General features: G+C 36.9%; 1 protein-coding gene across 1 annotated transcript in view; it reads right to left on the reverse strand.

Moving 5' to 3' along the window:
* Positions 1-15,474, reverse strand: part of LOC117422079 (regulator of microtubule dynamics protein 3-like) — a 68,687-nt gene that overhangs the window by 35,747 nt on the left and 17,466 nt on the right. The window contains exon 6 of the mRNA XM_058987431.1: positions 10,700-10,760. Within this exon, the coding sequence (XP_058843414.1) occupies positions 10,700-10,760 (61 nt within the window). The remainder of the gene's footprint in view (positions 1-10,699; positions 10,761-15,474) is intronic.

The raw sequence follows: 15,474 nt of genomic DNA on the forward strand, positions 1-15,474 counted from the left end.
ATTCAGTTATTGTAGTTCTATTTCATTATCTGACCCCCGTTTTACTCCGCCAAGTTAGAATGTCAAACTATGTTCACTCACTGCAGCAACTCCCCACAACAGTTTAGGAGAATGGAAGGTCAGTGGGTGTCCCGTGATCCCACGACCAAGCCAATTGCCTCCAGGAGGACAATGACAAGCCCAACAGGTGTCTGCTAAAGCTCGCCCGGTTCCTGGTCAGTAAGGGTCACTGTAGTGTGGCAAGGTGATGCCAATTTCACTTCCGTAACCCATGGGAGTTTAGGGCCAAGGCAATGTACTCTCAGGGGGCCTTAATCACATCGTTTGGTACAATTGTACAGAGGCAACCTCTGTATTATCTCCTGGTGAAGACCAGAGAAGGGAAAATTCTACAGTGCTTAATATCTTTATTATTTGCGTTGAGCGATGTCTGGACAACTAATAAACGAGTTGTGCAAAGTCATCCAGAAAGTCAAGCAAATAAGCAATTGTTTTTTCTAATTAGAAACCAAATAACCGGATGGCTATTTTGTTAGTGATGGAGCTGGTATGGCCACACAATGACGAATTGGGAAGACAAAATAAAAACAAAAAACGACAGTAGCATCTCTAACCACAATAACATGAAAAAGTATCTCACCACTTACATCCTATACATAATGTAGTAAAGGTGACTCCACTATATGCTTGTAGCTGAGGATATGTATTAAAATTACTTCAGCAGAGAAAACATTTGTCTGTTAGACTAATAGGTTATTTAAGTTTGATGTGTTTAAGTTACAGATGATAATTTGGATGGTAATTGTTACTTTTCACTATTTATTGTGTAAAGGCAAAAAAATATTTTTATGAGCATCATTGTAAGAGTTCTTAAATCACATCAAGACATACACCTATAAAATAAGTATTCCAGGGCTTGCCTTGCAATGTAAGGAAAAGGTTTACATCCAGATTTCTCTATTGTAAATAAATGCAAACAAGGAAGGTCTCCTAACAAGTATCACAATACTGTACTAAAGCACTGTGTGGAGTGGCACAGTTATACTTCCACATTGAACTATTACACTCTTCAAAGTTTCTAAATTACTGTACTGTGGTATGTATTTAATACCAAGCAACAGAAATTATAACTGCATGCACATGCTTACTTTTCCAAGCAGCGCTATTCTGCTCTTCCGAATCAAACTAATCTTGACTGACAAACTTTCAGCCACCTCAACCTGAGCCGTGCCAAACCACCAGAACGCATCAAGACAGCTGTGGATTAGACGCCTAAACATAGCAAGTTGCCAGATTAACCACAGGAGCTCTTAATGCATGTTATCAGCTGATATTACAACTAAACAGTGCAGTAGCTGGCATAACCGGTCTAGCTTGAGGTTGTCGGTTGAACTCCCAGCCAAAGTTTGTTCAGCCTGGATTCTAATGTTAAAACGGCACTGAAGCAGGGTGTTATTTTTTTGAAGTATTTCGTATTTTGAAGCAGTGCAAAAAGCACATTTTCAGAGGAAGTTTTAATGGTATATAAATAGCAAATACAATAGTATTGCAGTTAAATTGTTATTGTTGCTCCCTGGAAATGCACAATTGGATCGATTAATAAGACAAAAATTATTGAACGAATACTTCATTTATTTTACAGGTTTATGTGTAACTTGTCTGTGAAGTTACTGGCCTAAGTGATTGATTTGCTGTTTCTGAGTACAGCAACCAACAAGGGAATCTAATCCAAAATATGTTATATATAAAAGCCTTTAAATGATGCAGCAAAGAAAACATTATCCATCATTATTTTTGCAGGTATATTACTGCTTTGGAAATTACGGTGTCTGACGACTGATTGTGTATATTTTTTAATTGGTGACAAATTTAACCAAACGCCACTCAAAAAAGCTTCCATGAATAATTTGCTCCATTTCAAAGCCGGTTCACTTTAAAGGCTCGATTGAAATTATAGGATCTACCACCACCGAGTCCTCTTAAACACTGTGGTGTAGTACTGGATGCGCTTGCCTCCACAGGTAACAGTTAACACAAAATGGCTTTGCGCTCAATAAGACTGGATGCTTTGACCTCTTATTTAGTTTATCTGGTTAGACAAGCACATAAAAAGTGTATACAAAATGGGTTTTATGAAAACATATCGCGGGGGAAATGTAAACATGTAAGTGCCTCACCATTTTTGTCAAATGACTCGCCTTTCTTGAGCCAAGTGTGCCGGTGATGTTTCAAATTTTCATTAGAAACTTTGGAAGCCTATTGCTTATAACAAATATTTAGTACATAACATAATTAAGTATTTTTTTCTTAATAAAGCAGTTTTTAATTTGTGTTTTACAGCAATATAAACCCTCTACTTCAATAGCTTTCAGTAGTTTAAAAATAAACTTAGACCCTTACTGGGACCACAGTTAGCACTGATTAGTGTTAATCAGAATCTAGGAAACGTTTGTTTGTTTTTTGTTACATGATTACAGCATCACTTGCTTTATACAGTATTTGAATCGATGCCATCATTATACAATTGTTATCACATTTTAAAAGCAACTCTTGTGGTGTAGGAGGAAAAAGGAATGTTTTCAATTAACAGGTTCAGAAACAAGACTTGTCAACAACCAAAATGAACCATCATTAAACACTGCAACACATGGAGTTGATCAAAACACAGTAGTGCAATGATGTCACCGTCACATAATTGACCTCCATCGTTTCTTTTCTTTTTTGGAACGCATTAGGGCCCGGACTTGTTTGAAGTGGTATTGCGTGTCATTCATCGTGTTTTTTTTTTTTTTTTTTTTTTTTTTTTAGTTTCTGAGGACTGGCATGCCTTTCATCACATCCTACAGCTCGGGGAGTGACTTTTCCCAAACATGTCTCACCATGAATGTATACATCATACATATACATATACATATATATGCAGGATTGTGGATTCATAATAGAATGCATCATTAGAACCTGAAGACCCAGTAAAGTGAGAAAGTTCTGGGGGAAAGTCTGCAATGGTGTTGATAAACGTAGTGTTCTGCATTGTGTGCCTGTATTAGCAGAATGCTGAAGTGAGTAGACATTAGTCATTTATTAGATATCCTGTGTTTTGTATTTTTGACATTGAATTATGTATACTTTAAATCAACCTTGGCTAGCAAGTAGCGTAATTTTCTGAATTCTATTTTATTGCAATTACTGAATAAGATTTTATTGCAATTACTCCAATATTGTGTGTGAAGGTGCTTTGACTGCGTTCAAGAGGTGCTCTTCAGTTGTAGTTGTCTGCCACAGACATGTGCAACATTGTGCACATCACAGAAAGTGTCTGTATTAGCAGGCACCATCACCATTTAGTGCATCTTTATATAGAGACAACAAAACAAAAGGTAAACTGTTAAAAAGTTAGGTCACTAGAGGGCATTGGCTCTTACTTCCATTAAGACTAATCCAGCCTTATGTTACATGCATCTATGAAGAGCAGATCCTGCGCTCAGGGGAAAGACCATTAACACAGACTTATCAAACATTTAAAACACAGTAATGGAAATAACTGTGGTTGCTTAAGAGTTGTTATTTGTATTAAAAATCTTTAAGCAGCTTCTTAATCCACAGCAGTGACTTCTTATCTAAGCAAAACACCTAATAAATGAAAGTGGATTTTAAGAAAACTGCATATTCACATGGGTGAAAGTGGCCATTGATCATTTTGACCAAAACTCCTCGGGCAAAATCAATCTTTTGGCCAGGGGCCCGTCTAGGTCCCCGAAGCTCTGGGGTTGTACATGCTCTCAGATGCATTCTGAGCCATTTAGACCACTTTCAGAATCAAATTTGAACTTGACTTTGTAGAAAAAGAATTTCAGAAATTACTTCTACAGCTTGTCATTTTACCAGATGGATCAACCTGATAAATTACACAGGAGGCTAGGTTTTGAAATGTTACTCAAACCTGTTACATGTATACCTTTTTCACATTAATGATAAGCTCTGGAGCAGTAAACTTTCTTATTCAGTAACGCAGAGTCAGTTTTGGTACCTACAGGAGAGTGTTTTATTCTAAGACCAGTATAACAATTCCGTGCGTTAATCAATGTCAGAAGCAATAGTCCAAGAATTGTGCGTCTCAATCATAGGTGCCTAACTTTGTGCCTAAAAAGTGGGGGGGCAACCTCAAGGATTAAGTGGATTTTACAATTAAGAAGCTCTAAGAAACCAAGCAAACCTTGCTGTTGTGAAGTTATGGTTTTAGTAATTGCAAGCCGACAAAATTGGGCAGGTGTTTCAGCACGAAATGTTCAATATGTACTTACTGAGCACACATTAATCACAAATACAGGCAAGTGGCACCAAATGGAGTAGTGGTTAGGGCTCTGGACTCTTGACCGGAGGGTCGTGGGTTCAATCCCCGGTGGAGGACACTGCTGCTGTACCCTTGAGCAAGGTACTTTACCTAGATTGCTCCAGTAAAAACCCAACTGTATAAATGGGTAATTGTATGTAAAAATAATGTGGTATCTTGTAACAATTTTAAGTCGCCCTGGATAAATTAAAACCAGTACCAATGGCATCTCTGCAGTGATACACCTAGAATTCCAACATGTAGTTTATTAAAGGAAAGTGTCAAACAAACAAAGAAAAGCAAGTACTGTTCTTTTGAAGGTAATTATTCCCTAAGTAAGGCAGCTGAAAATACTTGCCATGTCAGAAGCATGGGTTTACCATATATAAAAAAAGACTTAATTCTGAAGCAAATGCAAATAATATATATTTTTTGCTTAATAAAACAATTAACAGTATACATTTAACAGTATAAACTTAGTTGCAGGAAGGACCAGTCAAGAATTGTTTTTTGTTTTATACAATTAAAATGGTCGTATTCCTCTAAGAAACTGCTCTTTGCTTTGTGCTTCCTTCTAAATATAGTCCACTGAGTTAGAGGGCAAAGTCTGCCCAGTACTGCAACCAAGGCATTTATTGCTAGTTTTAAAATATTGACATCTTTTATTTTAAATACTGGGGCAAGTTTTGCACTTGCTTGGGATCGGGTATATTATTTTATATCTTTAACAAGGGCCGACAGTGCGCAGAACGACGGGGAGAGTATAAGCAAAAAGTTTTAATTACCTTACGATTTCAGGTACATGCCTTTAAAGTAAGATGACACTGGCTGCGAAAGAAGGACTGCAACTCTATTGTCGTTTTTTATACACAAATAAACTTACTTGACTTGAAAAACATCTTAAGTAAATTTCTACTTGGTTTGAGTGAATGAGTAATACACAACAAGCTTCAATATTCAAGCTTCAATTAAAATTAATTAATATTTTAATGAAAAACATTCTAGCCTACTTCATTAAAGTAAAATACCACTGCTTCAGATTATTACTCGTGCTTAATAACAGTAACATTTTATTTAGAGGTGGTGTTGAACCTAAACGTGCATTTCTTTTTTTATTTTTATTTATTTATTTATTTATTTATTTATTTTTTATTTAAAATAAATGTCGGACCTGGTGTCTTCTGAATGACTTTCCGTTTTTTTTTTTTTTTTTTTTAATCACATTTTAAACCAGTTAAAGCATACACGGAGTAAAAAAAGTAGAGGGGCAAAATATAGTTTGCCTCCCCTGTGCACTATGGGTTGGGCGCCTATGGTCTCAATCACTTTACAGTTCAACAGAAGGAAAAAAAAAAACACTGAAAAGGTCACAAAAATTAAGTACATGTGAAAACATTTTGCAGTTTTCCACAAATGAAAAATTTACCCACACCCCCATTTTTTAAATTTCTACATGAATCATAGGAATGGACCTGGGAGAGGCCATTTTGACAGAATTCACTATACAGACGGAAAACTTTCAACCATGTAATTAGAAACAGATGTGAACAAATACACCTTGTTCAAACTATATATTGACCTCCATAGCGTGTATTAGCACATGACGCCAAGGGTGGACTAAAGGTGCAGGGCACAGCATTCAATTCAGCCAAGACCAGCTGCCAGGTTGTGGTTTATGAATATGGTGACCAGATTTTTAAGTCCTTAAACTGGGACTATGGAAACATTGTGAAAACTTCCAAGATACGGGGAAGCTCTAGGGTTTTTATTTTCACTTTGGCAATGTTTGATCTAATATCATACTGAAAGTGAATGCAGAGACTCATGGTGATATTCATGAGTGGAATCTTTTTCAAAAACTTGTTTTTGTGAATAAATGATCTTATTGTCTTTGTAACTTTATTTCTACACAAGTATAGTTATTACATTGCACAGTAGCAATTCAATAATATCAAACTCCGAGATTCTATTTTATTGCTGATTACTGCTGCAAATCTAGTCCTTTTTCTGCCTAAAACTGCATCTTCTCATTTTGATTTCCACTTTCCATCTTGCTCTATCTCTATGCTAGCCTCCAGTGTCCAGTCTGCAAACCAGGCCCTTCCTGTATGAAAACATTACATATCTCAATATTTATTAAACATACCAGTGTTCCCAAAGTGGGACTGTCCTGTCCAAAAAACAGGACATCTGGTCACCTTATTTATAAATAAAATTTGAAGCCAGGTTAGCCCTAATAGTGTTTAATTTAATCTTGAACTTGGAACTTTTTATACCATTTTTTTTTCCATAGCATTTCTTTTTTCATAGCTTTCTCAACAAGGATGTTTTTTGTCAGATATTTTTATCATGAGAGTGGTATCCATAGCAACAGGTTGTAGGATGAGGTCAAATAGATCATTTGCACTGAGGTCGAGTGTCTGTCTCCATCTGGCAAACCCTCTCTCAGCTTTGACTTCCGTAAACCCCTCAGCTTTCAATTCCGAAGAATAGCCAGCAGTGCAAATAATCGCAGCTGGCATGCAAATTGGATATTACCTAAAGTTTGGATATAGAGCAGGTCATACTCTGAATATACATAAACAGGAGAATTAACTTGCATCCTGTTTTATCAGAAATATGTTGTGCTGCTAGACACAAGTTTAATTCCTGTAACAAATTCAAGCCCCCCCCCCCCCTTGTTTCTTGAATGTTTTACCTTAAATCTCTGCTCTGTGATGAGCTCACTGCTCTGAGCTGCTGCAGCTGTGGCCTGCTTTAAACCCATGATAGGACTAGAAGGCGGGAAGGGAACGTAGGCAGTATGGGAAGAATCAAACACAATCCCGTTGTAACATTAGCCCTCCAATGCAGGAAACCGTTGCTAATAGAGCTTACCAATTTGTAGATGACTGAGGTTTGTACCGCCTCATGTAGACGCGCGAGGCCCACAATGCAAATCGTATTGGACCATGTGACACGGTGGCTTGGTTGGGGACATCAGGCACAATTACCAATAAAGACAGACAAACCAGCATGGGTAGCAATTGTTTTTAGATATTAGCTTCTTTATCCCACGACTCACATCTCTCGTACCACCTCTGAACACACTAACCTCGATCAGCCAAAGCTGCGGGTTTATATACATGTGACCGTCTCTAAATTAGTAATAAAATCATTCAAGCTGGAGACAGTCACATTCTGCACGAGTTTAGCATGGATGGAGAAGTTTAACCCCATCCATGCTGCAAAACAATTAACAATAAAATAACGTGTTTTTACACACATAAACAATACATTTTAAATAATAACACAACAAATAATATATTATACACATGGGCAGGGTGTACCCTGTCACAGACCAGAACAACGTGGATACAATTTCAAGGTATGAAATTTATTTTATAGACCAAAAGTTAAATTAAATAACTTAAAAACATTACGATTTTATAAGACAACAGGCAATCACCTAACACATTAAGTTTATTCAGTGTCTACAAAATGCAAACGTAATCTGCCACGGAGAAGCTCCAGTTTTGTTATAATGTTAACCCTGGTTTCACCCACATTAAAAATGAACACATACTAGGTAGATTATTATTTTATCAAAATTCTGACTATGAAAAAACAAAAAACAGGAGCAAATAGATAGCTATAACTATCATGATCCAAGTAACGGCTTCCTTGTTTTATCAGTACGAATAATAGACTAAATACAATCTTGAGGTGCATTAAATTTATATATATATGTGTGTGTGTGTGTCTGTATATATTGCATCGTCAAACTATAACTTATACACATAACTGTCACTGTCACCCAGCATATATATATATATTTTTTTTCATAATCTTGGTTGATATCCCTTATTCTGTTATTACTTCTTAGTTAATTTCTACAAAATTGTACAGCATTTAAAAATGCAGTGAAAAGGCAGGGTGCGAGCATACATATTTATGAACACGTTGCATGAATCTTTTAAATGTAGTGGTACCGTGCTAGAATTAACAGCTCGGTTGTGGTTGTAACTTATAATTTATACAATGCAGGATTCAACAATAATGTGGCACACAGTATTTTATTTTTTTTTTTAAAACAACTGAAGACAGATAAGAGGATAATTTCATACCATTTAATTTGCACAGATGAAACATAACCTGGTTAACCATACTGATGGCATATCAAATGCTTAGATGACAGATGTGGTTGTGTTCTTGTAGAACTTAAGCATAAAACTAAATACATTTTGGCAAGGAATTGCATTAGTTTCATTACTTAGTTGAACACAAGGTGGTTTCAATAAATACTTTCTGATTTAAATATAGACATACAATGTGACAGTTTGAAATATTCAGTCTATTTAAAGCAGTAGGTAGGTGTTTCTTTTCTTTTCTTTTTTTTTAATTATTTTTATATATAATTATTAGTTGAATAAACCGCTACCAAATAAGACCATTTTGCTACCTACTTTCCAGCCAAGTAGCAAATCCTCACTAATGCCTTAAAAACTTAACTTCTAGCCCTGTATATGTTATATTACTGGTATATATATATATATATATATATATACACAGACGTGCTCAAATTTGTTGGTACCCCTCCACAAAAAACGAAGAATGCACAATTTTCTCTGAAATAACTTGAAACTGACAAAAGTAATTGGCATCCACCATTGTTTATTCCATATTTAATAGAAATCAGACTTTGCTTTTGATTTTTTATTCAACATAATATTGTAAATAATAAAACAAATGAAAATGGCATGGACAAAAATGATGGGACCGCTAACCTAATATTTTGTTGCACAACCTTTAGAGGCAATCACTGCAATCAAACGTTTTCTGTAGCTCTCAATGAGACTTCTGCACCTGTTAACGGGTAGGTTGGCCCACTATTCCTGAGCAAACTGCTCCAGCTGTCTCAGGTTTGATGGGTGCCTTCTCCAGACTGCAAGTTTCAGCTCTTTCCATAGATGTTCAGGACTCATAGAAGGCCACTTCAGAATAGTCCAATGTTTTGTTCTTATCCATTCTTGGGTGCTTTTAGCTGTGTGTTTTGGGTCATTATCCTGTTGGAGGACCCATGACCTGCGACTGAGACAGAGCTTTCTGACACTGGGCAGTACGTTTCGCTCCAGAATGCCTTGATAGTCTTGAGATTTCATTGTGCCCTGCACAGATTCAAGGCACCCTGTGCCAGGCGCAGCAAAGCAGCCCCAAAACATAACCGAGCCTCCTCCATGTTTCACTGTAGGTATGGTGTTCTTTTCTTTGAAAGCTTCATTTTTTCGTCTGTGAACATAGAGCTAATGTGACTTGCCAAAAAGCTCCAGTTTTGACTCATCTGTCCAAAGGACATTCTCCCAGAAGGATTGTGGCTTGTCAATATGCATTTTAGCAAATTCCAGTCTGGCTTTTTTATGTTTTTCTTTCAAAAGTGGAGTCCTCCTGGGTCTTCTTCCATGGAGCCCACTTTCGCTCAAAAAGCGACGGATGGTGCGATCAGAAACTGACGTACCTTCACCTTGGAGTTCAGCTTGTATCTCTTTGGCAGTTATCCTTGGTTCTTTTTCTACCATTCACACTATCCTTCTGTTCACTCTGGGGTCGATTTTCCTCTTGCGGCCGCGCCCAGGGAGGTTGGCTACAGTTCCATGGACCTTAAACTTCTTAATAATATTTGCAAATGTTGTCACAGGAACATCAAGCTGCTTGGAGATGGTCTTGTAGCCTTTACCTTTACCATGCTTGTCTTATTTACTTTCTGATCTCCTCAGACAACTCTCTCCTTTGCTTTCTCTGGTCCATGTTCAGTGTGGTGCACACAATGATACCAAACAGCACAGTGACTACTTTTCTCCATTTAAATAGGCTGAATGACTGATTACAAGATTGGAGACGTGTGATACTAATTAAAGAAACTAATTAGTTTGAAATATCACTATAATCCAATTATTTATTATCTTTTCTAAGGGGTACCAACAAATGTGTCCAGGCCATTTTAGAATATCTTTGTAGAATAAGCAATAATTCATCTCTTTTCACAGCTTCTTTGCTTTATTCTATGACATACCAAAGGCATGCAAGTATACATGATAAAATAGCTTTTAATTTCATCACTTTTCAGGAGGAATGAAGCATTATTTCAATGAGCTGTAAGGGTACCAACAAATTTGAGCACGTCTGTGTATATATATATATATATATATATATATAGAACTAGCATCTACTCAATATTTAGAACTATATATAAGATTTGCGGGGCCGTTAATTACTTATTTTGTATGCTGTAAGTCTGTTTACCCTCGCCACTAGCCAAAAGGATGGAGATTAAATTGAATTCTGTAAAGCTAAACTGTGAAGAAAACAACAGCATGAAAAAGAACTACGTACCACTTGTGGCACTCGGCACACTGGTCATCTCTTTGGAGAGCTGCTTCTGCCTCTTCTCTCCCTGCAGAAACAAGACGCAAGAATCTGAGACATGACACATTGTTCAATGGAGCCACTGCATTGTGGGCCGGATCGATCCACTATCAGGCCCCTTTGTAAAGTCAGATATATTTCTGCTTTCCCACAGTTTATTTCGGTCTAATGGATTACGACACATTTTCTATTTTTAGTTCCCTTCTCCAGACACTTGGTATATGCTCAGAAGCAATCAAACTTAAGCACAGAATGTTTTTTTATGAAAAAGAAAAGTTGATGACTATGGCGGTTAGCTCACATCTTTAAGAAGTTTATTATAAACAGTTTTTTTCACTTATGAGTAGTTTCTGATAGGCTGACACACCAAGACCGAGTGGTGTGGAGATACTGGTATCCAGAGTCAACAACAGGACAGTGTCAGACATTGACACCTGTTTAATTTGTGAGACAGCTAACCTGGAACTCATGACAGGAAAGGTGCATGTTAATGTAAAAATACAGATCTGTATTTGATGTCGCTACTTTTTGAATACTGAAAGGTGACATACTTATGTACGTTTATTCTGGCGAGTGCATCCACAATGCTTTGGTTCATCAATGACTAGGCTGGCCTCGGCCATTGCCATTTCAAGACAGAATATATATAAGTGAACCAATTGGTAATTAAGTTAGGTCAACCCCTAAATTAAATGAATCACCATGGCTCTTGCATACACACCAAAAGTAAACAGAACATAAGCAGAACATTAAACTGTATCATAAAACAAATCTGAAGCCAATGTAAAGAATCCGTGTAATATGTTCATAGGTTATGGTTCTGGTCAGGATTTTAGCTGCAACATTGTAACTTAATTGTAACCATAAGGCAAAGTGAATAGATGAATTAAGCATGGGGAGTCCCAGTTCATCTGAATACCAGCAAATGGATTGCATCAAACACAATCCCAGCGATCAGCAACGAGCATTGTAACATTGGCAGCCCATGGTAGGTGCTTCACACAAACATACATACAGGTTCACTGTTTTAAAATAATTGTAATCTAACCGAACCCCTTTAAGGATCGATCGATAAATATATACAGGTAGTGAACAAAAAAATGGAAACACCAATGCAAAGTCACTTAATAGTGCGTTGGGCCACTCTGTGGAGTTCTCGGCGGACCGTTTTTGATGAAACTGGCTGCTCGCGCCCCAGGTTGAAATTTACAGTTGCTCGCCTGTTTTGCCTTGCACTTTGAATTAATACGCCGACATCACCTTAGACACCGTTGCTCATGAAACATCAGCAAGTTGAGCTGTCTTGGTCACTGAAGCTCCTGCCAAACGCGCCCCAATAATCACCTCTCTTTTTCAAAGTCACCGAGGTCTCCTCTTGCAGCCATGCTAGCCATAATTATAGGCAACCAGGCCTGTCCAGCAATTTTATACATGATGACCCTAAGCATGCTGGGATGTTATTTGCTTAATTAACGCATGAGCCACACCTGTGTGGAAGCCCGTGCTTTCAATATACTTGGTGTCCCTCATTTACCCAGGTGTTTCTATTTTTTTGTTCACTACCTGTACTACAAACCTTCAATTTTGTTAGCTGTAGGCTGCTATAAAACTTGCTAAAGAAACTGTTTCATGGTGGGTTTCAACTTTTAAAAAAATATATATATATATATATATATATATTATTTATTTATTTACTTCTTAGCAGTCGCCCTTATCCAGGCCGACTTACAATTGTTACAAGATCACATTATTTTTACATTCAATTACATTATTTTATTTTACACATTACTTTTTACATACAATTACCCATTTATGCAATTGGGTTTTTACCTTGCTCAAGGGTACAGCAGCAGCGTCCCCCACCTGGGATTGAACCCACGACCCCCCGGTCAAGAGTCCAGAGCCCTAACCACTACATCACACTGCTATTTTTTATATGATTATATATATATAAAGAGTGATGTCATATATATAAAGAGTGATGTCAGAATGAAGGCTACAAAGCCTCATCCCTAAATGTCTAGCATTCTGTGGAAGTATTTGTCCCACAGTCATTTGTTACAAGATCAGCAGTAAAAACTGTTTTTTATACAGTGAAAACATTTTTAAAAACCAATGTATTTATATAGCACTCAATTGGCATCTACTCAATATTTAAAGAACATAAGGTTTGCAGAGCAGGGAATTACTTATTTTGTATGAGTCCGTTGCCCTCACCACCAGCCAAAAGCATGGATAACAAATTGAGTGTGTAATGCTAAACTGTGAAAAAAAAACAACAGTATGAAAAAAGACAGACTGAATGTGGCCTCGTTACTTCACCTTCTGCTCAAATATAAGTGAACCAATTGTTAATTAAGCTAGGTCAACCCCTAAATAATTAATTATCATGGCTCTTGCATACACACCCAAAATAAACAGGTTTTTTTTTTTTAATAAAAACAATGTTTGTTTAGGGCGATACCAGAATAAAGCAGGACACACTTTTTCAAGCACCAACAAGGCACAGAGCACTTGTGGTCAGAAAAAAGACATGTGGACCTTTTCAAACAGAATGAGGCAGGCGAAGGGTGAAAAGGGTAAAGTGACGGGTCAGATACGTAAACACACACACACACACAGTAGCTTATAAAAATAATACAAATGGTGCATGACATAGCACCGAAACAAAGGAGAGACTGTAATGAAAGGAGATGCAAACTTATAGAGCAGTTGATGAGGAGCAGCTGGACCAGGCGGCAGTCTGAAATTAATAACACAGCGACAATGGGGGCAAACTCACCAGCAGACTTAACCATTTCAATCCCAAAAGCTGTATACACAAAGACAATAATATTGGGGTACAAACCCACTTAACCTATGCTGCACAACACAGCACAATACATTATCTTAATTGGCTCCTGGGTGGGAAATGCAGGCCAAGTTTAGTCATTATGGTTAAATTGCCAGCAATGACAACAATGAGTTTTAATTAAAAGAACACCCCAGGATCTTAATGAGCAATGTTGTTTTGCTGCATTTTTCAACCATGATAACAGCAAATACTTTGTAGGTAACTCAATTTTACTAGTTTCTAAAATTCCACAAGTCGACTTGCCAGTCAAATTGTCTGTGTATTTTTACACGTGTCCTGAAAACGCAAATCTGATTTTAAAACAAGGCTTGCTCCTTTGAAATGTTTATCTTTCAGGGACTCACAAAATACCATAATAAAATCACTCAACTTTTAGAGTACATATTTGACTGGGGTTCTTCATTGGAACACCATAAAACTTAATTACAGCAGGTTTCGACACTTTCACTTTATGAGTTGTTTCTGAGCTGACAACATGCTGTGCTTGAGTGGGGCGGAGAAACTGCTATCCGAAGTCATCAATAGGAAAGTATCAGATATGATGGACACCTGTTTCGTTTGCCACAATTTCCTTAGCTTGGCTATCTCCACAACAGCTACTGGTCAGAAGCAGAGAATAAACTGAAAATTAAGTAGCCACTGCAACCAGTTGCACAATCAGCATGTTTCAATAAAGAACCAGCTCAAAATGAAATGCTTTATACTAAAAGGCAAGTGATTTATGATGGTATTTTGTGAGCCTCTGAAAAAATGATCAAAAAAGGAACAAGCCTCTTATTAGTAATAGCTTGGTATAACTAGCGTTACTGAAAGATCCGGGGTTAAGTAGTCATTACAGTAAAAGCCAAAAAAATACTTGGCCAAAACATCTGTCTGCTTCAATTTCTTATAGTGTTATGAGTGTTTCAGGTTATGGATGAAGCACCTAGAACCTACTTCCATTTGTTATCCAAGACCTGCTTCCCCAGAACTTTTAGCACAAAAAGTGAAGGGTGAAGAAGAGACACATTAGTGGTGCCATTGCCACGCATCCCAGCTGAAGCAAAGGATGTTCACTCCTTAAAGGCATTTATTCATTTATTTATTTATTTATATATTCCCAGATAGTTTTTATATATTTATTCACACATCACAAATAATAAACCTGGGAGATAGATTGTTTTCTTCCAAACACCGCAGTCTACCCATTTCATGCTCCCTCCTGCAACAATGCCGTTTCTCTGTTGAAATGAGTGGTGTATTGTGGGAACAAAACCTGTATTGTTGCAGAAGGGAGCGTGATCATACACCCTGTGATCCCTTGAAGAGATTATTTTTTTCTCCTGGAGAACATTCCCGAGTAAATGTTAAGAAATGTGTTGCCCGGTTGATTTATGATGTGTGATTAAAGTTTTCAAGAGTCAGCAATAGGTTTAAAAGAAAAATAACACTGCGGTATAGACAACAGAGGACACAACAAGGTAACATATTACATTTCTTGTAAACACTGCAGGGTGTTCTGTTACACTTTAATTGATCTATTGAGCTATGATAAATCAATATTAACTTATAAATGATTGTTGGACAGTTTAAAGATAATTGTGTGAGACATTAAAAATATATATTACTAAAAACATGCTGTAAAATGTGTTATTTCTCCCAATACATTTTTTAATACCAAGGCCTAAAGTTTGTTATAGATCGATCATCAGTCATACCAACTAGCCAAATTTACTTCAATACTGCCACTGCTTTGCTTGTCCTTGCATATTTGAAAGTATTGTACTGTCAATGTGATCACATTAATTGGTGCCAACATATTCCCAATAAAAAGAAGTAAATACAATTACAAAAACACTTTTCTGAAGTTAATTTATTTCAAGGTGCCAAATTGAATGTAATTTATAAA

This window comes from Acipenser ruthenus, chromosome 15, assembly GCF_902713425.1.
Source record: "Acipenser ruthenus chromosome 15, fAciRut3.2 maternal haplotype, whole genome shotgun sequence".
Classification (NCBI taxonomy): Eukaryota; Metazoa; Chordata; class Actinopteri; order Acipenseriformes; family Acipenseridae; genus Acipenser; species Acipenser ruthenus.